At 35.2% G+C, this 27,591-nt stretch overlaps 2 protein-coding genes across 8 annotated transcripts in view; one reads left to right on the forward strand and one right to left on the reverse strand.

Annotated features, from left to right (window-relative positions):
• LOC127853319 (MORC family CW-type zinc finger protein 3-like) overlaps window positions 1-27,591 on the forward strand; it is a 382,815-nt gene that overhangs the window by 21,126 nt on the left and 334,098 nt on the right. The window lies entirely within an intron of this gene.
• LOC127853318 (golgin subfamily A member 6-like protein 2) overlaps window positions 17,997-27,591 on the reverse strand; it is a 128,633-nt gene continuing 119,038 nt past the window's right edge. For 4 of the 7 annotated variants that reach the window (XM_052387739.1, XM_052387735.1, XM_052387733.1 and 1 more), the window contains 5 exons: window positions 27,173-27,206; window positions 26,874-26,963; window positions 25,986-26,048; window positions 25,687-25,751; window positions 17,997-25,086 (listed from right to left, as the gene is read on the reverse strand). In XM_052387739.1, the coding sequence (XP_052243699.1) occupies window positions 24,096-25,086; window positions 25,687-25,751; window positions 25,986-26,048; window positions 26,874-26,963; window positions 27,173-27,206 (1,243 nt within the window). In that variant the 3' untranslated portion in view covers window positions 17,997-24,095. The remainder of the gene's footprint in view (window positions 25,087-25,686; window positions 25,752-25,985; window positions 26,049-26,873; window positions 26,964-27,172; window positions 27,207-27,591) is intronic. The other 3 variants (XM_052387734.1, XM_052387736.1, XM_052387737.1) reach the window with 3 other exon arrangements.

Below are 27,591 nucleotides of genomic sequence, written 5' to 3' on the forward strand. Positions count from 1 at the left end.
GAAAGGCATGTTCATTTCAACAACGCTGTTGTTGAACAAATCCGTATCAAAAGAGTGTGTCCGGAGAGGGAATGTCTATGAAGTGTTTGCAGTATGATATCTTTGGGGATTCAATGAACAAAAGTAGTGTCCACGAGATCGCGTATTGCAGAAGTGGCGATTGATGTGGGGTTTATCGTGCGACGACCGAGTATCGTGCGGTTCATACTATAGACCGTTTTGTTTACACTAAGAACGAGACTCTCGTGTTGACATCACAAGCATTCGCTCTGAGTATTGTGTTTCACTAACATTACTAAGAGGGGGTAATAACGTGATAGTATAGATAGGCTGGTATTTTTCGCAGTTTTATACCCTTTATTACTCGTATAAATTTTTAAAATGTCGAAAACGTTCCAGTCATATCAGCAAAGCAGTTACTAGCGTTTATTTCATATTAATATTCGCTATAGATCTCGAATTGACTCGAGACATAAAGCGAATTTTAATACGAAATAAACGCTAATGAATGATATGGTTGGAAAGTGAGCGTCATTAAAAGAAATAAACAACAATAATAACGGGTATAAAACGGCGAATAATAACTGCCCCGGACGGGACGTCTCTATCTTAATAATCACGTGATTACCCTCTCTGTTGCTACGATGGAAACGAGAGCGCCGATAGCGCTGAAAGCATAGTTGCAAGATACAGGGAAGTTGCTGCTGAAGTAAATGTTTAGGTCAAAACATACTAAATAGTTTCCTTATATGTTTCGATGTAAAAGCGACAACTTTGAGCGAAAATAAATACAACATTTTGCACATAGAGACCCCCCATAACCATACCTTTTCTTGACGGACATTCTTAGCTGAATCGATTTTAGCAATAAAAAAGATATGTCATGTTCAAACCAAAAAAGAATTCGACCCAAATCAAAATCGACTGTTTTTGCGCCTTTTTTTCGGCCGTTTTCTAGTGGATTGTAACCTTTTGCAGTGCCATTTTTTACTTTAAACTCCAACTTTATCCTATTTCAGTGATTTAGTAGTGAACACCTATGCTTACCCTATTTATATCTCCAAACGATAAAACCAGAACAACAGTTTTAAATGTATAACATGCCTTCGAGGAAAATATGATGATTTGTTTAGAGAGTACAGCCCTTCATGACTCGATTATTCTTCATGACTCGATCATTTAGTATATTGTAACCTTAACGATTGCTGACATCACGAGTCGCCCCCCTTGTTACCAAAATGATCTATTTTTAGAAACGGGATTTCCAAATATCGACGAATGTTAATGGTTACAAACTGACATAACTATGAAAATAAATACGTAGAATTACATTATTTCACGCATACCATTATGCAACCATCCGTTTTCTTTTCCGACTTGATACATTTACAGCTTTCCATTTCATATTTTACAGACACAACACTCGTCCAGAATTCGCGCGAATCCATTAAATCCCATGCCACATTTAAACCGTTAGCTGAGCTCTACTCGTAACGTTAATTTCTGGCTCAAAGTAAATCATTAAACTTCAATTAACACATCTCTATTACTTTCAAACTCTACTTCATCAAATCCATAGAAAGGCAGGTCAGAATCCATGTCATAAATCAGAAAACATTCATCGTACTCCGCCATTTTTTACACATTTTCAAAGAATAAAAGTGCTTTATGCCCCACTTCCTGCTGAGAATATGTTTTAATTTCTATTTATAATTAACCGATGAAATGTTACATATCCTTAAACCAGGGCCTTATGAATTCAGTTATGTAAACATAATGTTGACCTCTCACAGAACAGTAAACAAAGGAAATAGAAATTAGGTGTGAGGTCACTATCAACAAGAACAGAATTGTTTTACGAACTAAATTTGTTTTAGTTTCTTAGAAGGTTTTTTCACGTAAAACGGTCTTAGAATAATTCACTAAAAACGGTTTCAGCAATATTCTTGGAAAAAAACGTTAGAAAAACGTTTCCAAAAAAAATGTAAGAATTACCATATACTTAATTAAATAGATATTTCGTCTGATTTTTGATCAGGTAAGGCTTCATAATGGTCAACCGATCGATGTGGGTTTTCGAAATGTCGTATATACCTTAAGCATAGGTGCGCTGCACCTATGCTAAAAATAAGACAACCGAAATGAGACAAAAAATGGTATAATAGTTATAGTAGTACAAGTAAAAGTAGAAGTAGTAGTGGTGGTTGTGGTAGTAGTGGTAGGAGTAGCAGAAGCATAAGCTTTAGCAGTAGCATTTTTACCGAAATCTTGATGTCAAAATCTTACTTCAACTATCATAATCCAAATGTATCCATATTTCATACATTGTATTGGTCCTTTTCAATATATTATCACACACATTGCACAGTGAAGCAGACGACTGCTTTTGTGTAAATACATGTTTTTGATTAATTAAAAAAACTTACTTTCACATTTTCAGAAAATGTTGCATGAAATCATCCTAGGTTCTTTCATAAGAATTGTGCTCACACATCGCGTCAGGCGATATACTCATCTTCAGTGGGAATAACCCCGTCGTGATTTGACGTTTATTTTATCAAATCTTTAAATACTAACATATATTCCAAAAGGAAAGTTATTTGATGCGTATTACAAATGGCGAACGTTTTTTTAATTGTTGAGCACTTGTTTGTTCTACTGCCACTACTACTGCTGCTGCCGGTGATATTAATACAGCTATTTCTACCGCTACTGCTGTTGCTACAACATCTGTTTATCCTGTTGCTACTGCTACTGTTACTTCTACAAATACCACTACTAATACTAATACTTCTTCTGCTACTATTACTTCGACTTCCAATTCTGTTACTGCTACTACTTCTGCTGCTGCTGTGCTGCTACTTCTACTTCTTCTATCACCGCTACTTATACTAGTTGCCGCTACTCATACTTGTTGCCGCTGCTTATAAATATGCTAACGTTGCAGGGGCGTAGATAATGGGGGGGCAGGGGGGGGGGGCGGCCGCCCCCCCCCCCAATATTTCAGCTAGTCATCGTTATATAAATAAACGTAAAATCCCCCAAAAATTGCCGCCCCAAAACCAGTATTTTTGTAATCACGCGCCGTCAGTGCAGAAGCCATGTGTCCCCTCTCCGTCTGCTCTGAGGTTGCCAATAGTGATGTGTCAATATCCCTTGTTAGGTTCATAAACTAGGGGCCGGGGTAAATGTCATTGCGTTAATTGTTTCATTGTTCTTTTCCGTGATTGCACTGTCGGTGTTTTGATTAGGGACAGGCCATTCTTTTAATTTTAATTGATCGCTTTAATTCAAAGGTAACTGCCACTTTAAACAATTTTGAGTAAATATACGCGTGAAAAACAGTAATTAGTTTGAAAATATTTTTGTTCTCTAAGTACATCAGTAAACTCTGATTGATGAATTTTATGTTGTAATTAGAGTTTTTGGAAAGAAAATAACATTTATATCAACATGAAAGTTCCCCCAAAACGCACCATATTAATTGTAATTAATTTTTTTTCTGAACCACGGGAGAGGACAACCCTCTCAAACGAACCTCTTTATGTTCCCAGTACAGAAATTGGACCGCCCCCCAATGTTGGGAGGTTATCTACGCCCCTGCGTTGGCGTTGTTTTTATTAATTCAGTTTACATATGAATGCATAAATATATAAGCTTTTGCATGCATTTACATGTGTATGTATTTATTTATTATTAACAATAGCAACAACAGCAACGGCAGAAGCAACGTAAAAAGCAACGAAATAATTTTATTTTGAGCAGTAATCTAGGGTTTTATTTAAACTTTTCATGCAACACCATATTACCAGCTTGTTGGCCTTGAGGTTGTGTTGGAGGGTATCAAAATTCAACCGCGAGTCTGGGCTCTCGATAATTTATTATCAGCTTGGCGGGATTGGTGTGGTGTTGAAAGATATCAAATTTCAACCGCGCCCCTGCTATTATTCAACAAATGATATAGATAAACTCGCAATTAAGCGACATAATTTCAACTTTATCAATACACACTTTACACTGAATAGAGTTCAATTGCGTTTGCATGAATTGATATTTATTTATTTATAATAAACATCAGCAAATGCAGCAACGACACCAACAATGCCGCTGCAGCTAATGTTGCCATCTTTTATAATTTATAAACGAATATGTATCATTGCATAAATAACAAGTTTTTTTACATTTATCAATATGTATTAAGTTACTAATTATTATCAAAACAACATCAGCAGCAGAACCAACAACAATAAGGGTTGTGGTTTTCATATATGTTTTTGTTATTGATGCTGCTTATAATAATAGTAATAATTAGTAAAGGAATACATATCCATGTATAAATCAATCATTCTTTGCATGCATAGATATATATTTATTTATTAATTATTAACTAAAAACATCATAAGCAGGAGCAACAATAACACGGGTGGATTTCCTGAGATTATACTAATTATTATTAAAGGAGTACATATTGATATATTTAGCACTCATTGTTAAGTACGTATTTCTTTTTTTCAAGCAATAGTATGAGTAGTGGCATTATAAGTAGCAGCACTACAGCTACAGTAGAAGTAGCAGAAGAAATAGTTGTAGAAGCAGTAGTATTAGTAGTAGTCTTATGACTAGTTAAACACTTTTCTAACGCAACATTTCAACTTCAATATCTCTGTTATGCACAAAGATTTTGATTAAAAAGTTGTAATGTGATAATAGTAGTAGTAGTAGTAGTAGTAGTAGTAGTAGTAGTAGTAGTAGTAGTAGTAGTAGTAGTAGTATAGTAGTAGTAGTAGTAGTAGTAGTAGTAGTAGTAGTACTTGACAAGGAACGATAGGAATTTGCCAACACACGACAGGTTATGTTCAATTTCTTTCTGTAATATACCTTAAATAAAAACTCGGAATTCGTGTTACTGGTGGCGTTTTTGCAACCGCAACGCGGTAGTTGGCTACGATACACCGACGGGACGCAGATATTCATGGCTTTCCGCGGAACTGTACAAAAATGGTTCATGGATCGATCGAGAATCTGTGACAATCTTTCTGCACTCCGTCGAATGTAGTTGTTAAAATGTCACACGTCTGGCGTGATTATGCCTAAAGCGGGGGGCAGCGTTTTGTTTACGGAATTATAAGTGTGCGTTTGTTCTGCGATATTCTACGATATAGGGGTTTCTTCATCGTTTGAGTATTTTCAATAAATTGTGTTCGACGGTTTATTTGTTGAATGTTAGTATTATAGTTACAGAAATCTTCCAAATATCCTACATTTTTTTCCGTATTTGGAATTGCTCTTTTAGCGAATGAGACAAAGGTAGCAAAATAATCATAAACTTAAACTTAAATAACAACTTCGGTTTTGGGTAGGGTCAAGGGGGTTAATGTAACATAGATTTGTTTACGCTTTGTGAATTTTACTTTCAATCAATCGAAATAGACGCATACAAAGTTTTAATGTAATTTTATTGTGCAAAAAGTAATTTTACACATTGATGAGATTCTTCTAGCGATGGCATTACGTATCGTAGAAAGTAAAATGCCAAGCTTCGTTTTCCATGCTTATTTAAAAAAAAAACTTAAGTGTATGGTTTCACTCTTACTAAGGCAGTTATCAAAAATAACAATAATAATTGATGAAACTGATGAAAATATAATAACTACGCGTAGTATGAATCTACGGCGGTACACATTTATACACATCGTACACATCATTAATATGTATGAACCTTGTTTTGAGAAAACTGGACATAATGCATTTGCGTACAGTGTCGTCCCTGATTAGCCTGTGCAGTCCGCACAAGCTTATCAAGGACGACACTTTCCGCTTTTATGATATTTTTCGTTTAAATGAAGTCTCTTCTTAGCAAAAATCTAATTTAGGCGGAAAGTGTCGTCCCTGATTAGCCTGTGCGGATTGCACATGCATTATGCCCAGTTTTCTCAGAACACGACTCATATATATTCAAAAGAACTCTAAGGAAAATCTTTGTACTCAGATAACAAAGATAAGCATGTGATATAGTATAGACATGTTTTTATTAACCCTTTGCATGCTGGGAAATTTGTCGTCTGCTTAAATGTCGTCTGCTGAATTTCTTAAATCAGCATTTTCTTCGATTTTGTTCAAAGAATACTATCAGAAGAGCTAACAGTTTGGATCCTGGTGAGACGCCACGTTCTGTGGCGTCTCATCTGGACCCAAACTGTTTGCAAAGGCCTTCAAAATTCGGTTCCCGCACTGAAAGGGTTAAATAAAAAATAAAAAAACTGTACTTATTATTGATCTTGATAACTGCATTGTTTACAGTCAGTAGTTTACACATCAATAATTTTTAAAGCAATCAGATTATCTTTATAAATATCAATTGACATCTTACAGTTGATCTTGAAATGAAACAGACTCTGTTTCAAAAATACTATCAAATGCCAATCACTACCAAATTCAGTCCACCAACAACTACATGCATCAACAATTAAATAATAATAGTAATAATGTAGTCTACCATGAAATGATACTTAAATGAACTTTTAGTTATATTACAGTTTGTATACATGAACAGCATCTATAACTACCCTCATTAAAACTCTTACGCAAATATTGCAAATTATCTCGGGTTTGTTTGTTTGGTGATCTGTATTTTGGATTGTGTATGGGTTGTGAAAATTGATCAATAGGTGTTTCGAGTGATGAAGTGATAAATCTATCCTCTGGGTTAAGTATCCCCACAGTGCCTAGCTGACATAAATGTTTACTTAAACCATTGATTTATTGCATGTTTGTGATTTTATAGGGAAATTTATTAAGACATGAGACAGTTTTATAGGTTTACTTAATATCACGCGAACTATTTTGTCCCCAGCGTGTTTAAGGTTACAAAACTCAAGATTGATTGAACGCCAGAAAACCTGATGTCAGAATAATGCCTTGGTCAGAAAATGCAAATGTGTCCCGCCATCTGAACATTCTGTATAACTACTATTTTTGCCATATACAATGAAGGAATGCCGTTATTCTTTAAAATGATATGAAGAGCCATACGTTATGAACAAAATCTAAAGACATGTGAAGAAATCGTTCCGACTCAAATGGAAAGTGTTTAAGGCGCTATTGCATAGTTGTAACAGACAACATTTCTGCAAAAGGTATATCAATACAAATTTTGAGTACACATTTTATATTGCGGACCAAATAACAAAAGAAGTTTTTCTTTCAGCTATTTAGTTATTTGCTTTTTCTTTTTAATTTCTTTTTAATTTTTAGCCTAATATGTTATTTATGGGAATTATCTTGGCCAAACATGATAACAAGTCAGATCCCCTCAATCACTTATGAATAATGGCCCTTGCAAAATTCTGCATTATAACTTAAAAAGCTCGTGTCATCATCAAACTTGCTGGCTTTTTTATGGGCATGATATCACAGCCAGATTAGCAGTCCTAAATTATGGCCTTAAAGTGTAAATCAATTGGCAAACGTTTTCAACCGTGACCCTCTATTTCAAATAGTTAAAATCATCATGAAACTTGGTATTTCTGGACATAAATACCGGATGATTATCAGGCAAATCCATTGAAGCAACGTATGAATTATGGTCCTTGTATTATAAAATATAAGCAAAGCCTTGTCCACTCTCTAAATTGTCTTTATTGGCGCATCATCAAAGTTTGTGAATATGATTGTTAGCAAAATCTTGAACAGCCAGTTGTTCGAAGCACTTCTGACTTATTGCCCTTGAATTATAAAATAATAGTCCAATTAAACTAGTGCGCTCTCTTATATTAACATTTGTAATCGTATCATTATGAAACTTCGCGACATTCTTTGAAGGTATATATTCTCCTAGGTTTTTATATATTTTTATTGTTATTATACTTATTTAAAACTATTCAAAAATTATTTTTGCTAGAAAATTCATTTTTTTAATACGAAAATCTCTCAGCAATGCCCGTATCACCATATACGTTTGATGCAAAAAGAGGTATTTGAATACATAAAAATTGTCAAGCTCCGCGCACACATTTGACTGGTTCCGAGCATAGCTCGATATCAAATCCCTGCCGATATAATCAAACCGCGTGATGATAGCCAAACCACGTTGTAAAATAATTTTCCCCATTGTTATTTTTTACTTTTTTAATTTAGGTATTCCTTTATTATGAATCTAACCTGATACAATTCTACGTTTCGTAACATAGTACTTTAACAAACAAATTTTTCCAGATCTGGAAAAAGATTTTCTTTCGATGGAAGTGGTTTGCGCCAGTAATAATCAAAGTACTGACAGTACTGGTGTGACGATGCTTTTGAACAGGATTGATATAAAAGCATCTATTTAATTTTATCTACATCACCACAATTGTATATGAAGGTACGAACTTTTTGGGTAGAAAAAAGATTTGGTTACGAAAAAAAAAATTGGGTAGGAAATAAAAATTGGGTACGACAAAAATTGGGTACGAGCAAAAATTAGGTACGAAAAAAAATGGGTACGAAAAATGAAGGGTACGAAAAAAAATGGGGGTACAGGGAAGTAGTATCCGTGGGGAACTTGATCCATTCAGCGAAACTGGGAGGCGGGTTACATTCTAATAATCAAATATAACAAGAAATATCTTTAAGATATTCGACGTGTATTTTCTGTACCACTTATCTTAAAAAAACGTTATGTTACAGTAAAATGTTTGTGGGTTATAACATAACGTTTCAGCATATAAATTCAACTTTGACATGCTCTTTAATTTCACCATGCTCTTTAATTTCACATGTTTATCATACCAAACTTTATATTTCGTTGTTTCCTTTCCTAAGTTAATGATGCTGTACGGACGTTATTTTACATGCCCATGTGCATGAACATATAATTTTTATATTTTGTTGTTTTTTTTCTTTAATTCAATAAGCTTAGGCATGTTTGTTCGTTACGTACAGTAATAATTTCATGATGATTCCGGAAAGTAGGTATGAGCACATAGTCGTAAGAGCACTTGAATACGTGAGTTCGCCTATGAACACATGGTAAGGTTAACTAAATCTCCGCGATATGACCTAATATGTGTTTAAAACAGCAAACAATATCCAACACACGAATGAATAATCAAACATAGTATGTGTACTGATGTGGCTCTGTAATTTCTGTTTGAAAAGTTTATTAAATATGCAAAATGAGAAAGCACGCATAAGAGCGAACTTCTCAGATGTCACATGGCTATTATGCTGTTTGTATACCATAGTCGCTACAACGTTTACAATTGGCAGATTCGAAATAATTCGTTTTCTTTACACTCATGTTCGCGTTGAAAGTTAATTATACACGTTTTATTTCGCAATTTATTTACTGAATCACGACAAATGTCAAATACAATACAGAAAATGCATAGTTGTTTCATTGATCTACAAACACATAATGAATTGAATATAACTGATTAAAAATTAACGTTTTCAAACTATTATAAAATCTTTTTTCCCAGAATATGCTGTCCTATTTATAGCTGAGCTTCCTATACCTTTATCAATGATAATAAGCGAGGTATGCCGATTAGAAAAATCGAGCTATCTCAATCGGACTGGCTCGGTTTTTTACATAGGTCGCCATTGTGAAGATTTTTTTCATGGTATGATACCTTAGACGAGCTGCTTCGCAGCATCGTCAAAAATGATTTCAGTAAAGTCTATCATTCATATTCATCAATTTTGTAAATATCAATATAAGTATACTACATGAAAACATTTTTGAAACAAGGGCTGTTTGTAAAACATGGATGCACCCCATATTGGCTGTCAGTTGTAGTGGCAGCCATTGTGTGAATACGTTTTTTGGAACTGAGACCTTGACCTTTGACCTAGTGACCTGAAAATCAATAGGGGTCATTTGCGAGTCATGATCAATGTTCCTATGAAGTTTCATGATCCTAGGCGTAAGCTTTCTTGTGTTATCATCCGGAAAACATTTTACTCTGTCAAGTCACCGTGACCTTGACCTTTGACCTAGTGACCTGAAAGTCAAAAGGGGTCATCTGCGAGTCATGATCAATGTACCTAAGAAGTTTCATTATCATAGGCGTAAGCATTCTTGAGTTATCATCCGGAAACCATTTTTCAAAGTTGAGTCACTATGACCTTGACCTTTGACCTAGTGACCTGAAAATCATTAGGGGTCATCTGCGAGTCATGATCAATGTACCTATGAAGTTTCATGATCCTAGGCATAAACGTTGTTGAGTTATCATCCGGAAACCATTTACTATTTCGGGTCACAGTGACCTTGACCTTTGACCTAGTGACCTGTAATTCAATAGGGATCATCTGCGAGTCATGATCAATGTATCTATGAAGTTTCATGATCCTAGGCATAAGTGTTCTTGAGTTATCATCCGGAAACCATTTTACTGTTTCGGGTCACCGTGACCTTTGACCTAGTGACCTCAAAAGGGGTCATCTGCGAGTCATGATCAATATATCTATAAAGTTTCATGATCCTAGGCATAAGCGTTCTTGAGTTATCATCCAGAAACCATTTTACAATTTCGGGTCACCGTGACCTTGACCTCTAACCTAGTGACCTGAAAATCTATAGGGTTCATTTGCGAGTCATGATCAATGTACCTATGAAGTTTCATGATCCTAGGCATAAGCGTTCTTGAGTTATCATCCGGAAACCGTTTTACTATTTCGGGTCACCGTGACCTTGACATTTGACCTAGTGACCTCAAAATCAATAGTTTTCATCTGCGAGTCATGATCAATGTACACATGAAGTTTCATGATCCTAGGCATAAGCGTTCTTGAGTTATCATCAGGAAACCATTTTACTATTTCGGGTCACCGTGACCTTGCTCTTTGACCTAGTGACCTCAAAATCAATATGGGTCATCTGCGAGTCATGATCAATGAACCTATGAAGTTTCATGATCCTAGGCCTAATCGTTCTTGAGTTATCATCCGGAAACCTGCTGGTGGACGGACCAACTGACGGACTGAGCGACATGTGCTAAACAATGTACACCGAACAAGCCGCATAAGAAATGCAGCATAACACATTCTAAAAGTAAAAGACATCTGTGCAATGATATCTTTTCTTCAAATGGTAGGATGAACAAACAAGAAGGCCTGAAAGGCCCAAAGTCGTTCACCTGAGATAACAAGATATTATTGGGACAAATATTGTGACCAAAATTCTTGAAGATCGGAAAATAAATGTGACCTCTCGGGTGTTAACAATGTTTTACTGTAGCAATATAAGGAAAAATGCCCCACCTCCTGGCAGCCATGTTTTTCAACCAATTGTAACCATTTTCGAACTGATCCAAGATATCATTGAGACTTATATTCTGGCCAAATTTTATGAAGATTGGAATATCATCCGGAAACCATCTGGTGGACGGACATACGGACCGACATGTGCAAAACAATATACCTTCTCTTCTTCGAAGGGGGGGGGGGGCATAATAATACAGTAGAATGAACCAACAAGGGAGGCAACTTGTTATGTCACAATTTGGCAGTGTATAAAGAGTGGTACTTAATTATCTCGCTAAACATGGGTCTAAATTACGTTTAAAAGCTATTTTCTGATTGGATGAAACAGTCCGAAATCATCCAATAAATAAAGTCGAGTTATTTATCTTGCGGAAAATGCAATGCCATGCCGCATGCAAGCTATTTATAAAGTAAATATCGTAAATCAAAAAGTTTGTTATGTTTTCTTTCGTGGTCATAGACAGTGTTCCTGGCTGAAAACGATGCAATATTACTTGTTAATAATTCATGCATTAGTTTTTAGCAAGAAAGAGGTAGAATATTAGTGTAAAACATATTTTTTTTAATTTAAACTTGTGTCTGCTACAATTTAACGAGTGGTTACGGAAATTACCGATTGTACAGATGTATCGACAGACACATGCAAAACGAAAGAATAGCTTGCATATTTCAAGTTTATCAGCCTTGAAATTACCTATTAATCAAATGAGAATCGAAATTATTAAAATATAAACCAGTTATGTTCATTAACACCAAAATCTTTGGGCACAACCATCATATTTTTGGAAACCGTGACGTATTGTTTTTCAGAAACCGACGATTGGTAATTTCCATAACCATATGGAAAATTTCATCACTGACAAGTTTCGTTTCTAATGGGTTTTTTTCAAATATTCTACCACAAAATTATAGTATACCATTACACAAATGAATGACAAGTAATAATTCCTTGATTTTGGGGAGGGACACTGTCTATAATTGCTAAAAAAAGCATAAAGGCTAAACTTAAGTGCATACAATATTGAAAATTAAATCATAATTCAAGTGTAGACAAGTGTTCGTTTTATCCGATATATTCATTCATCCACATTGCTCAGACACTCAATTATAATGGAAATTATTACGAATATCTGACAAAAACTTGCATTATTTATTTTTATCTTTAAACTTCCATTTCATAAATGTTTTTTTGATAAACGTCGTCAATTATTAGTTGTATATAGATTTCTCTATAGTTTGAAAAACATTTAGGCAAATATTTCTCATGTAAGATACAATGCAAATAATTAATAAAATATTCCCTTTTAATCAGTATGTTGGTTTATCGGTCAATAACAATATCACTTTGAACATTGAATAATTTAAAAGTTATAACAAACATTAAATGTTCTCCGAACAAATGATTCATAACACATATAACAGATTGATAGGAAGATATGAACAAATCAAGGGTGCTAGGTTGCCCGCCTAGAATGGTCCTGTTAGTATGGAAGTACTTGATATATAAATTTATTAGCCTGTCGGTGTTGTAAAGACATAAAATATTTTATGAATGTCTCAAAGCGTAGAATTATTTTGCATTTAGTAAAAGAAAGGCAACATATAACCCTTAAGTGGCTGACAAGAACTTGTGGCTAAATACGACTAAAAAGAGGCATTATGCTTCTTGAAAATAAAAGTAAACATCATTATATATGAATTTTCTTATCAAAAGTGTTATTTTTTGTGAATAGGGGAAATACATTTTTAAGAATAAACAATATAATTATAAATGTTTTGGCGAAGTGCATTATAGTTTTATCATAGTACCAGTTTTGGTCTAAAAATCCAGTAACATTTTTTAAAATATAACCCCTTGTTGCAAAAAAAAAATCATGAAAAATAGAATTTTAAGAGTAACCTATTAAAATAAAATAAAACATGCTTTATTAGACCCTAGATATTATTTTTGCAATCATTTTTCATCAATTACAAATGTTTAAAAAAAAATTGTTTCATGCTACTCATGGTACCAGTTTTTTGTCGAAAATTAATTACATTTTTTAAAAATGCGTTACCCTTTGTTGCCAAAAAATTCATAAAAAATATCATTTTCAAAGATATCCTTTAAAACAAAAAGAAAATGCCTTCTTAAACCTTAAATATTATTCCTTCAAGCATTTTACATCAATAATTATTTATGTTTGAAAAAAATATTGGTTCATGCTAAATACTGTTTGATATACTGTAAAGAATGTAACTACACATCCAAGTAGTGAGTCCATCAAACTATTGCAACCGAAACACCTGGTGTGCCAAGGCACCAGCCGAAGTCAAATGCCTTCTGACTTAGTGCATTTTACTATTTATATTTTTATGCATTTGTATATGTTTGAAAAAATGTATAATCTTAAATGACATCTTCTGACCATGCATGTCCTAGATTTCAAAATCCAGGCCCTGGTCTGACACATTGGTAACATTAACGTTAAACTGTTACCAGGCTTCTGAACTTAATTAGCCATGTCACAGGAAAAGGGCAGTCTAATCAGTATCCAATTAAACTATTTGCCATTGTCAGAAAACCGCTCTTAAGCAAACAGCTTTCAAGCAACTGCAGGCTGACCTGGATCTAAACTGGCCACAATCGCCTTAATGTCTCTTTTACTGGGATACAGTTCATTTAACTTTAAAGAGATCTTTTCACGTTTTGGTAAATTGACACAAATTGAAAAAAGTTGTATCGGATTCGCAAATTTTTGTTTAAGTTATGTTATTTTTAGGAAACAGTATTACTGAACATTTACCATGGTCTAATATAGCGATTATATGCATCTTTTAACGATTTAAAAATTATAAAGCGTTGCAACGCGAAACGAATTAATAATTTGGAGAGTTATGTTGTTGTTGTTTAATTGTGTTAAACTACGAAGATTGCTTATATTAGGTATAAAATACGTCAACCATTTATACTTGGCAGAAAAGTCGACCAGGCTAATGCGTTTTTACTCCAGGATTAAGGGGGTCACTGGTTCAAGCCCTGTGGCGGACTACTTTTTTAAAATAATTTTATTCTGGATTTTTAACTGGAGCTTTTAAGATCCAATGTTTACATTTATCAATATAAAGCATTTAATGACTAACTTCAAAACATGTTAAAATCTGTGAAAAGGCCCCTTTAACATAATATCTACTCCTATAAATATGAGGTCGATATACATGGACTAAACGGTAAATTACGTCTAATTATTTGGACTAAGATATCAACTACTTAAATAGAAAGAAGAAAGAATTCATACAAACCAGTAATTTGAGTTAAGAGTTTTTAATCAATGTTGTATTTCAGGACAGCTTGGTGATATGCAAATTCCATATGAGCTGTTGATATCGGGTATCATAGCCATTCAATAAGTCGCAAAATGCTCGAACAAAATTTATAAAGCAAAATGTGACTTAAATTGGTAACTAAAAATACTAGCATCATCAGTATGCCAGTTTTGCCTTGTCAATCTGTCGAGATCCAGAAAGTGCTTCATTTCACATTGAATATATCCTTCGAATTCCATTTATTGTTGCATTACTAAATAGTGAAACAAGCCAATTTAAGCTGTAAGAAAGTTTTGACACGAGTGCTATCAAGTCTCTCATGGGCGAAGTCATTGTTGTAGAAGATGATCCATTCACATCGAATATATCCTTCGAATTCCATCCATTGTTGTCATTAGCGGAGATTTAGTGAATAAATAATTCATATATCATAAATGGCAGCTTCTAAATAGCGAAACAAGCCAATTTATGCAGTAAGAAAGTTTTGAATCGAGACTTTCATGGGGGCGGCCATTGTTGAATGTTGAAACACAAACGACAACTCTGCTAGGAGAATCAACGAGCAATCTCCTACGCAGTGGCGTATGCCCAATGGAAGTTACTGAAAAATCGAGTTATCTCAATCGGACTGGCTCGGTCTTTTACATAGGTCGCCATTGTGAATTTTTTTTTGGTTATTATTACAATAAGCCAGCATTAGAAAAATGAAATATGGCTTTATGTTTTCCTTCCGACCTTCAGGTTGCTTGTCCAAATTTATCAGACGTATTTACGAGAAAATTCATATGTAAATAGATTTCATTTAAAGGATTTAAACTGTGAAAAGATTTATTAATATTGATATCAAAATTGCATTGTTTTGCTCATTTGATAATGTTTAATACCTAACTGATGTCTGCGGCTTTAATCTTTTAAACACATGTACGATATGACTCAGACATTTTCTTCTAAATCTAATTAATAAATGAATAAGATCACACATTTTCTATGAATGGTGTATTGGAGTTAGCGGTCAACCTCAATCAGGCGGCTTCAAAAGAATTTCACTCGTATCATGGCGGTCGGTGTTAAACTACTAAAACTTTTCGTAGTTCAGCAGGTTTGCCTTGCCAGTATTTAGTGCCCATGCTTACGCTATTAACTATGAACGGTCCAGGAATCTAACCACACGATCCTCCGATTTGCAGTCAGGTGATATTCTTAAGGAGCTAGCCAACCCGTATTTGGAGAGCGTTCACGATGCTTTTCTGTGTAATTTATATCTGATTAACGAATTACTTGACTGAAAGTACCAAAAATGCCACTAAGAATTTAGTTTTAATTAAATTCAGAAGTTATACCGAATATAATCGTGTTTTCTTTCGCATTGGAAATTAAAACAAGAGGGCCTGAAAGGCCCAAAGTCGCTCACCTGAGATTAAAAGGAACTGACCTGTTCTGTGCAGCCCAAGAAGTCATGAGAACAAAATGTTCTTACAAACTTTCATGACTAGTGAACACCCTGGCAGCCACGTTTTTCAACAGACCAGAACCATTTTAATACACATCCAAAATATCATTTAAACAAATATTCTGACAAAGTTTCATGAAGATTCATAAGTCCATATAAGGAAAAATGCCCCGCCCCCTGGTGGCCATGTTTTTCAAGCAACTGGAACCATTTTAGAACTTGTCCAAGATATAATTGGGACAAATCTTCTGACCAAGTTTAATAATGATCGAACAATAAATATGGCCTCTATAATGTTAACAAGGTTTTACTATAGCCAGATAAGGAAAAATGCCCCGCCCCCTGGCAGCCATGTTTTCCAACCAACCGGCATCATTTTTCAACTCGTTCAAGATATTATTGGGATGAATTTTCTGACCAAGTTTCATGAAGATCGGACAATAAATGTGGCCTCTAGAGTGAACAGCTTTTACTATAGCCATATATAGCCTATAAAGAAAAATTCCACACCCCTTGGCAGCCATGTTTTTCAAGCAAACGTGATCATTTTCGATTCCATCTAAGATATCATTGAGAACAATCTTCTGACCAAATTTCATGAAGCTTGGAAATAAATGTGGACTCTAGCGTGTTACCAAGGTTTTACAAAAGCCATATAAGGAAAAATGCCCCGCCCCCTGGTGGCCATGTTTTTAAAGCAACCGAAACCGTTTTCGAACTCATACAATATATCATTGGGACACATCTTCTGACCAAGTTTCTTGAAGATCGGAAAATAAATGTGGCCTCTAGAGTGTTAACAAGGTTTTACTATAGCCATATAAAGCCATATAAGGAAAAATGCCCCGCCCCGTGGTGCCCATGTTTTTCAACCAACCCGAACCATTTTTTAACTCGTCCAAGATATCCTTGAGACCAATCTTCTTACCAAGTTTCATGATGATCGGACAATAAATGTGGCCTCTAGAGTGTTAACAAGGTTTACTATAGCCATATAAGGAAAAATGCCCCGCCCCCTGTCGGCCATGTTTTTTAACCAATCGGAACCATTTTCAAACTCATCCAAGATAATATTGGTACAAATCTTCTGACCAAGTTTCATGAAGATCGGAAAATAAATGCGGCCTCTAGAGTGTTAACAAGGTTTTACTATAGACATATATAGCCATTTAAGGAAATGCCCCGCCCCTTGGCAGCCATGTTTTTCAAGCAAACGTAATCATTTTCGAACTCGTCCAAGATATTAGCGAGACCAATCTTTTGACCAAATTTCATGAAGATTGGACAATAAATATGGCCTCTAGAGTGTTAACAGGGCAAATGTTGACTCCGCACGACGGACAAACGGCGATCACAAAAGCTCACCATGTGCACGTTGTGCTAAGGTGAGCTAAAAAAAGAGATGTTTTACATCGAAAAACCCACGAACAAGAAATTTAAAAATGCTTAAACCATGCCTTCTAGCCCCGAGAGTTTTCATAGGCTAAAATGTACAATGGTCAGGATCATGAGGACACATAATGGCAGATGAACAATTATGTTATGGTATACTTTTAGTTGTTTCATGTAAACATGTGACAAAACGTGTAGTTGCTATTTGCCACTTGCGAGTTGTAAATCAAACCAGTTGATAAGCCCGCGATAAACCAGATATTGATTTTCGACACTACCCTTTGCAGCGCCTTATAAAGCCATTTTCTCCGACGAACAAGGAATGTCGTATTTTTTTCTTGTCCCTTAATCTTGATGTTCATGCTGCAAATTGACTTACTGAAGTAAAATTCGCAAAAATGTAATCAAAAGGACTTTTTAGGCGAACATGTCATGTAATGAAAATATATATGTAGTGTTACTGAATTTGTTTTGGCGCAACAGTCTTATTTCAATAAACGCGTCTGCGCGTTAATACTTGACCATTGACCAATATTACTTGCAATGTTCTATACCTTATCTAAAGATAAGTGTTAACATGCAAATACGAACAAATGTGACCAGCTTCTCTGTCATTTTTGGACAGACAATTTATTCAAACTTATACAACTACATCGTCTTAATACACAAATATGCATGTTATTTTCTGTCATGTGACTACGAATAACAAAAAAAAGCATTATATAACATAAAAAGTAAATAAAACATACCCATACAAATAAACTTAATCTATGGTAAGAACTGGTAAGTGCTATCTAGGAGATGATGAAATCTATTATACGGTGTTATTTAGGATGGTATTTCTTATAACTAACGCTACTTGTATATATTCTACATACTCCATACTATTTTACATAGTTTATATATATCCGATACTGGGCTGTTTTTCATTTTACCACACCTCTCTTGAGTTGCAGTATAATTTATAAGGGTATCACGTTTACATATTTTTCTAAACGTTTAAACGAAATGAAATAAACGAAACGTTACCGTTTAAACGGTATCCCTATGTCCGTTTCAAAAACATCAGTACCATCGCATTTCCAAACTAACAAGGGCTGTTTGTAAAACATGCATGCCCCCCATATGGGCCCTCCGTTGTAGTGACAGCCATTGTGTAAATATGTTTTTTGTTACTGTGACCTTGACCTTTGACCTAGTGACCTGAAAATCAATAGGGGTCATCTGCGGGTCACAATCAATGTACCTATGAAGTGGCATGATCCTAGGCAAAAGCGTTCTTGAGTTATTATTTGAAAATCATTTTACTATTTCGGGTCATCGTGACCTTGACCTTTGACCTGGTGACCTCAAAATCAATAGGGGTCATCTGCGAGTCATGATCAGTCTACCCATGAAGTTTCATGATCCTAGGCGTATGCGTTCTTGAGTTATCATCCGGAAACCATTTTACTATTTCGGGTCACCGTGACCTTGACCTCTGACCTTGTGACCTCAAAATCAATAGGGGTCATCTGCAAGTCATGATCAATCTACCCATGAAGTTTCATGATCCTAGGCGTATGTGTTCTTGAGTTATCATTCAAAAACCATTTTACTATTTCGGGTCACTGTGACCTTGACCTTTGACCTAGTGACCACAAAATCAATAGGGGTCATCTGCGAGTCAATGTACCTATGAAGTTTCATGATCCTAGGCCCAAGCGTTCTTGAGTTATCGTCTGAAAACCACCTGGTGGACGGACCGACAGACAGACCGACCGACAGACCGACATGAGCAAAGCAATATACCCCCTCTTCTTCGAAGGGGGGCATAAAAATAGTAAATATTTCCAGATGTAATATTCAGTGCATATCCCATTCGCGCAATACGTCATATTAAAACCACAAGAGGGCCTGAAAGGCCCAAGGTATCCCCCGCAACATATGCTTTGTTTGAGGATGGGTGCAAATTGGACGGATGAACATAATGATAGATGGACGGACGGAGGACAATAACACAAAACTAAGACAAAGGAAGGTTCTTAAGCCTTAACAATTTATTTAGGTGAATTAATGAGTCGTGCGTTTTACAAAGGGCCATAACTCTGGTTTTAATAGATGGTGTACAATGCCATTTGGCGTGAATCATACTCTTATGCTTGTATATACTCATACGAAGTTTCAATGAAATACGCCAAAGCACTTCCAAGATATGGCTACGGACACAAAAAAGACGGACGGACAGCCGGACGGACTGCCGAGCAACGCCAAAACAATATCCCTCCGCCTCTGGCAGGGGATATATACTCATACCAAGTTTCAATGAAATCCGCCAAAGCACTTCCAAGATATGGCTCCGGACACAAAAGTGCCTATAGTAAAAAGCATTTTTTCAAGATACAAAGGGCCATTACTCTGTTTTTAACAGATAGTATACAATGCCATTTGGCATGCATCATCCTCTTATGCATATATATACTCATACCAAGTTTCAATGAAATCCGCCAAAGCACTTCCAAGACATGGCTCCGGACACAAAAGTGCCTATAGTAAAAGGCATTTTTTCAAGATACAAAGGGCCATAACTCTGTTTTTAACAGATGTTGTACAATGCCATTTGGCGTGCATCATCCTCTTATGCATATATATACTCATACTAAGTTTCAATGAAATCCGCCAAAGCACTTCCAAGATATGGCTCCGGACACAAAAGTGCCTATAGTAAAAGGCATTTTTTCAAGACACAAAGGGCCATAACTCTGTTTTTAACAGATGGTGTACAATGCCATTTGGCGTGCATCATCCTCTTATGCATATATATACTCATACCAAGTTTCAATGAAATCCGCCAAAGCACTTCCAAGATATGGCTCCGGACACAAAAGTGCCTATAGTAAAAGGCATTTTTTCAAGAAACAAAGGGCCATAACTCTGTTTTTAACAGATGGTGTACAATACCATTTGGCGTGCATCATCCTCTTATGCATATATATACTCATACCAAGTTTCAATGAAATCCGCCAAAGCACTTCCAAGATATGGCTCCGGACACAAAAGTGCCGGACGGACGGACGGACAACGCCAAAACAATATCCCTCCGCCTCTGGCGGGGGATAATAAAGTATTATAAACCAGACCATCCGTATCACCACACGTGTATTCGTCACTCTATATAAAAAATGAATGTCGAAAAATAATGTAAAATCGATGAAAAAAACTTTATCCGAAAACGACACTCCGAAAAAAATGTACGTTTTTTGCACATGAAATACAATGTGCATATCGTTTGACCGCAGAAAATGAAAAACCAGTTAACTAGCAAAAACGTAATCAATATATAATTTGGTTAAAGTATTGCTTTTCAACATGCTACCGCAGTGTTTTACTTTGCTAATCAATCTCTTAAAATATTTCAAGATGGCGGCATACACTCTGTTTCGTTTCCATGTTGTAAGATTTTCCGTTAGTTTCCGTTCATGTCTGTGCCATCCTCTAACCACTCAGAAATAAATTGCTGCCGAATTGGGTAGCCCGGATTTACCGCAAGTACCCGGATTTCGCAGTTCGTTGTCGCTATACTTCGTACGGCTAGTCGGCTACGTTATTCGCACCCCAATATTTATTATATTGATATTGACTATCGTTTAAACGTTTATTGTTTTGGTTAACGTTTATGAGCAAAACACGAAACGCGACCGTTTAAACGTGATAGCCTTAAGTATAAATAGTATTTATCTAAATGGGACTGGACTTCAGCAGGTCATTTGCCTACAATAGCCATGTCGTAAGCAAATAATAGTTTAATCAACACAATATCATCTATACTCAAACCAGGGTTAATGTTATCTTGTAAGTAAAGTTCAAAGTCTTCAACCAATAAAAAAAACACAATCGGCGACATTACCTCCCCTTGCCTCAGTCCAAACGCATATCTAAAAAAATCTGAATAAGGATAGTACGGTTGACACGATATTATGCCCGTCGGCCCTATTTCTACCTTTTGATAAAACCGTCACCTTGGGTGACCATCCCATAATTTTGGTAAATTGGAAACGACTTGTCCATAATTGTTTCTAAGGAGGCCTGTTATTAGATGGGCGTTTTGTTAATTGTCCAAGCTTGTGACATAGATTCTGAAAAAGAAACAGCGTTAATAATGCAGCGAAGAATAGGCATTTCGTCAATAAAAATAAACCCCTTTTATACTCGTTTTATTCAGTTTCGTTTAACAGATTTCAGTGGTTATGAGTCTTAATTACTTCATATTATCTTCGTACAACGAGGGAAATTATTTTTAAACTTGATGATACATGTTTTATAAAGTAATTTGTAATTACGTATAACGCAAATTAATACAGAATTTCCATATTTAAGAGTCACCGAAAAGCAGCAAAATATATATTCCGAGTAAGAATTTACGTCAAAAAGTGTAAATGTGTAAATATTACGAGTACAATTATTTGTTTTAATGTAATTTACGTGAGGCAACATCATAATAAATAAATAAATGTTACATTATTTTAGCTATGGCAATCTTGCGATTTAAATTAAATTAATATTCAAACTGTATTTGAATTTCGATAATAAATATAATTTATTATCATAATTTAGAAAACTCTTCTATAGCGTACATAGTAGAAAATGCTATTAAAAATCACACACGTTTATCCTTAAAAGGGGAGAAGTCTGCTACCGTTTAACGGGGTTTTCTTATTTCTAGATAACGTGACTATGTGTCCAGAGTGATCGGTTATTTAGCAAGTGGATCATTACAAAGCGCTGAACATCAAGACTTCTGCAAATGGAAGTTGGTAAGAGCCATTTCGGACATTTTAGCTCATAATGGGTCAGAGAGTATCAGCAAAACAAGAATACTGCAATTTAGTAGTTTGGAAATCGTAAGAAAACAAATTAATCAGAAAATCAACATATACATTGCAGATGCATAACCGGCCTATGTCTATTGTACACAATGAAAATAACAATACATGTATATGGAATGTACATAATTTAAAATACCTTCATTATCTAGGCTACGTTTTTAAATCTAAAAATAATTGTCACATTACATTCACATGCAAAATTATATTACATATTAAACATATAATACATCGAATCGTATTTCAAATGTTTGATATCTGTATACATGTATAATTAAAACGTCAATTACCAGTAAATAAGCATTTTTGAAAATATTAAGTTATCCAAAACATTTACCATTAAAGTGTCTTGAATTGATTTAATTCATATCCAATGACGGTTTTGCATGATGATGATTCGTAATCAATCGTCAGGTCAGCGTTAATATAAATAATTGCATACATGTATCTCATGTCAGCTATTTCAAATATTCGCTGTATTGTAATAGTCCTCGATCGCTTCCTTATAAATTATACACACTATGTAAATGTATTTATAATGTTAGAATATTTGTTTTCTGAACAAATACATAAGCAGTTTAACTGCATACTAAAATAATACAATTTTAAAACATAAACAAGGGCTGTTTGTAAAACATGCATGCCCCCCATATGGGCTGTCAGTTGTACTGGCAGCCATTGTGTGAATAAGTTTTTTGTCACTGACCTTGACCTTTGACCTAGTGACTTGAAAATCAATAGGTGTCATCTGCCAGTCATGATCAATGTAGCTATAAAGTTTAATGATCCTAGGCCTAATTATTCTTGAGTTATCACCAGGAAACCATTTTACTGTTTCGAGTCACTGTGACCTTGACCTTTGACCTAGTGACCTGAAAATTAATAGTGGTCATCTGCCAGTGATGATCAATGTATCATTGAAGTTTCATGATCCTAGGCGAAAGCATTCTTGAGTTATCATCCGGAAACCATTTTACTATTTCGAGTCACTGTGACCTTGACCGTTGACCTAGTGACCTGAAAATCATTAGGGGTCATCTGCCAGTGATGATCAATGTTCCTATAAAGTTTCATGATCTTAGGCGTAAGCATTTTTGAGTTATCATCAGGAAACCATTTTACTGTTTAGAGTCACTGTGACCTTGACCTTTGACCTAGTGACCTGAAAATCAATAGCGGTCATCTGCCAGTCAGGAACAATATACCTATGAAGTTTTATGATCGTAGGCCTAAGCATTCTTGAGTTATCATCCGGAAACCATTTTACTGTTTAGAGTCACTGTGACCTTGACCTTTGACCTAGTGACCTGAAAATCAATAGGGGTCATCTGCCAGTCATGATCAATGTACCTATGACGTTTCATGATCCTAGGCCTAAGCATTCTTGAGTTATCATCCGGAAACCATTTTACTATTTCGAGTTACTGTGACCTTGACCTTTGACTTAGTGACCTGAAAATCAATAGGGGTCATCTGCCAGTCATGATCAATCTACGTATGAAGTTTCATGATCCTAGGCCTAAGCGTTCTTGAGTTATCATCCGGAAACCATCTGGTGAACGGACCGACAGACCGACCGACAGACCGACCGACATGAGCAAAGCAATATACCCCCTCTTCTTCGAAGGGGGGCATAATAATTAAGTAATACAATTTTAAATCATTTAATAGACACATGTATTAGTAGAACCACATCAAGTACAATATAATGCGTACGATTTACCACTTAAAGGGATAGCTTCGCGTAACAATAAAGGCTTTGGTTTAAAAAAAATGCTTATGTCAAATGCAAATTGCAAACCTGATTTCATAAAGCTTAGCGTCTAGTACTTAATTTATCGATGTCCTCTGTAATGCTGTATAAATTCCATAATAACTTGTTCAATGTTTTCTGGTTCATCATCTTGTTCAATGCTTTCTGGTTCACCATTATTATTATTTGAGATTAATAATTTCACAAACTCCCAAATATGTGTCCGCAAACGTGTTAATTCTCTTGTTTTCTCAAGCAGAGCGTGTTCTTTATTATTTAATTTTTGTTTTGTGATTTCTAGATCAGTTTTTGTCTTCTCAAGAAGTGTATGGTCTTTACTGATCACAGTGTGCCTGGCACTATTATTTCTGATGTTTGAAGTCGAAGGCAAATCTCGCTCAGTTATGAGCATACCAGTCTGTTTCCCAAGTCCTTGCACATTTTTAAACGACTGATTATTTTTAACGCCAGGAATAATAGGGTCAAGGTCGCTTACCACTTCATGTTCAAGGTCAAGGTAAGGCTGTGACTCCACCTCTGCAGAGGTTATATCAGTAGTGTGCACAGATCTCGTGAAGGAGCGAGGGATCTTGTCTCTTATTGGATCTTTGGATTCGATAAATGCTTTTGTCGCCTCTTTTGATTCGTCTAACACCGTGGGTTGACTCTTTTCCGATTCTGTTATTTTCCTTACAGGTTTTTGTATTGAACCTGCTAAATCCAGCGGTCTTTGACCGTGTTCGAGTAGCATCAATGGTAAGAAGTTCGTTTCTTGAGAATTACTTTGAGACGCAGTTAAAGATGTTTGTACTTCCATTTTTTCAAACTCTGTCCTTTCAGCCTGAATTGTTTCTTCGCTGAAAATATCGGCTCCAAATATTATACTTTCTGTGTCAGCGTTTCCTATGTCTGTATCAGACTGGGCATTAAATTCCACGCCCACATCGTTAAACTGTGCAATGTCTTTCCGATCTATATCCATGACAGGAAGTTTTGGGGACTCATTTTTTCTTTGTTTTGTCTTTTGACTGCAAAAATCGTGCCCAATATTCTGTTTCGGCGCTCTGGAATAACTATCAAAAGAACCACTTTAAACGCTTTATACAATATTATTTGAAACATAGTCGTGTATCGGATATGTTGTCACAAATCATTGCAAAATTAGTAAAGGAATTATATACTATGCATCTCCCGGTATTAAGATAATACAATTTGAAGGGTAGAACAAGTGACAAGTAACCACAAGCACCGCATGGAGTAATATATAGCAAGTTGTAACAAAGAATAATTGTCACCTTGTGCGTGCCCACCTTTGACTCTTGGGGCACGTTTTCAAGGAAGTTAGTAAATCCTCTCAATATAATAGTGTAGTGGCTGAATTTTAAAACGTTTGGGCCGTGTGCTTTAAGGGTAAAATATGTTTTATGTTATCTTAATATATAAGTCTACATTAGTTATTTGAAACCCTAGTTGTTGTTGTATAGAAACCATGGCATGATCTGATAATGCTTAGTAGAGGGCTACTATACTTTCATTCTTCGCGAAAACTGTGTATATATACGTATAAAATCCCTCCATTAATGGTTGCATCTTGGTATCTTATGCAATACTGCGCAAGCATACGAGTAAGCTTTCCTTTTCTTTCATTTTTGAAATCTTATCTCTGCACTTACATCGTAGAGGAAACGGATGTGCTTGGAACTTTCATAGACTCCGTCGCTTTCGCTTCCGTTACAGTCTGAAACATTGAGTAGCAAGTGATAGTAATATATACAAGCATATATATTCCAATACTTTATTCAAGTAATTGACTGTGTTGAGCACATGTAGGTTGAGCAAACAAGGCGGACAAGAGTATATCACGTTCTTTTTCGCGTTCACGCAGGTGACAGTTGAAGTGAATTGAAAAAAGTTTATAAAGAAATTTGTAGACAATATAATGACGCTTCATTGACATTATTGTTCATAATACTATTGGGACGGTGGTTCTCACACGCAATGCATCTTTATCAACTGGTAGATTGACTTCCATCCTCTGCAACACAAAATGTACATTTTTGAGGGCTTTTTGAGGCAAAGTGGTCGCTACTTTTTTAAGCTAAGAGGACACTTGCAGTCAGTGTAAATCTTTTCCCTGAACAATGATATTAGCGGAATTCAATAATTACGGATTTATTATGCCTTTTAGGACTTCAAATGCTACAAACGGAAAACTACGGATTATCCGACCAATGGAAGAATGTGAGCGATGGACAAGCTTTCTCGAAAGTGAGCAATCTAACTACCGATTTAAACCTGATTAAAAAACCTGATACAATAATCCACTTATACACGAACAAAAAGTCCACATATTGGTCGAATGTTTTTCCGGACTATTGATTGTTCCTTAAGTGATGTCTGAAAATTAGAAGGCTAATTCTTCGTCATAATGGAATCATGCATAGTCGAAAGGGAAACCTAAACATTAGTTGACCAGGTCACATTAATATTGATCGCACGGAAACTTGAAAATTGAACATAAATTCAACGATCGATTTATGTCATAACTATCATATTGCGAGTATGTTATCTCAATGTGTGGTTAATATATATTGTGTTTAAAAACCAAGCCAAAATGTCATTAACGACGTAATCAAAAACACATAATTTAAATAAATCATTATTTGTTATCTTGATTCGAACAAATATTGCTCGAGGCTAATACGTTTGTTTATAAATCTTTATTTATTACAAGGATTCTGTATAAATTTCAATTTCGGATTTCATTGAAAAGATAGTTTATCATGAGGCATTTAAAGAAAGATAATTGTAGAGAAACATCCACGGAACATTCTTATTCAAATAGAAAATGAACAAGTACCATGGGTATATCTTCATCTACGTCTCCTGCAATCTGATCTTTTGGTTCTCGATTTGTTGGTTCAGTACTATTGTAATTCGTGCTGATCGCCTAGTTTATTGTACAAGAACATTAACATGCATGAGCATAAACAATCGCTGAATGTTTTGAGTCAAGTTTTTGTTAACATAAACATATTTTTACAATCAGTTTTTAATACAAGAACTAGACAATAATTTTCTAGGTCCACGGAAAGGCAATTCATTAAGTTTTTTATACTTTGACTTAATATTGCATTAGCTAAAAATGAAAGCAATTACCTCTCCAAATTTTTCTTTTCTTCTTTTTTCTTCCCTAAAGATAAATTGAATAATTGTTAAGTTGTACAATACCGTCTCAATGAATGCACTTTCGTCAAACGACTACATATTTTGCTTGTGATCACATTAGTGTAATGTTGCTGTCAGACACCCGATATCATTTTTACATTTAAAATCTTACCAAAACTCATCCTACCAAAAACAAACCCAACGAATAACCGTGATAAGAGGATTACGTATGTATTTGCTTGATTCCGTATATCCACGTGAATTCTCGTGCTGCTTTTCGAATTTTCCATATTATCTATGTGTACTTAAGATGTCATTATATGTGACATGTAATCTATTATAACCTTTCGCAATAGTGCCAACTTGTAACAAACAACATCGTTTAAAGGTCTGTGTTACATTTATACTTA

This window comes from Dreissena polymorpha, chromosome 12, assembly GCF_020536995.1.
Source record: "Dreissena polymorpha isolate Duluth1 chromosome 12, UMN_Dpol_1.0, whole genome shotgun sequence".
In the NCBI taxonomy this organism is placed as follows: Eukaryota; Metazoa; Mollusca; class Bivalvia; order Myida; family Dreissenidae; genus Dreissena; species Dreissena polymorpha.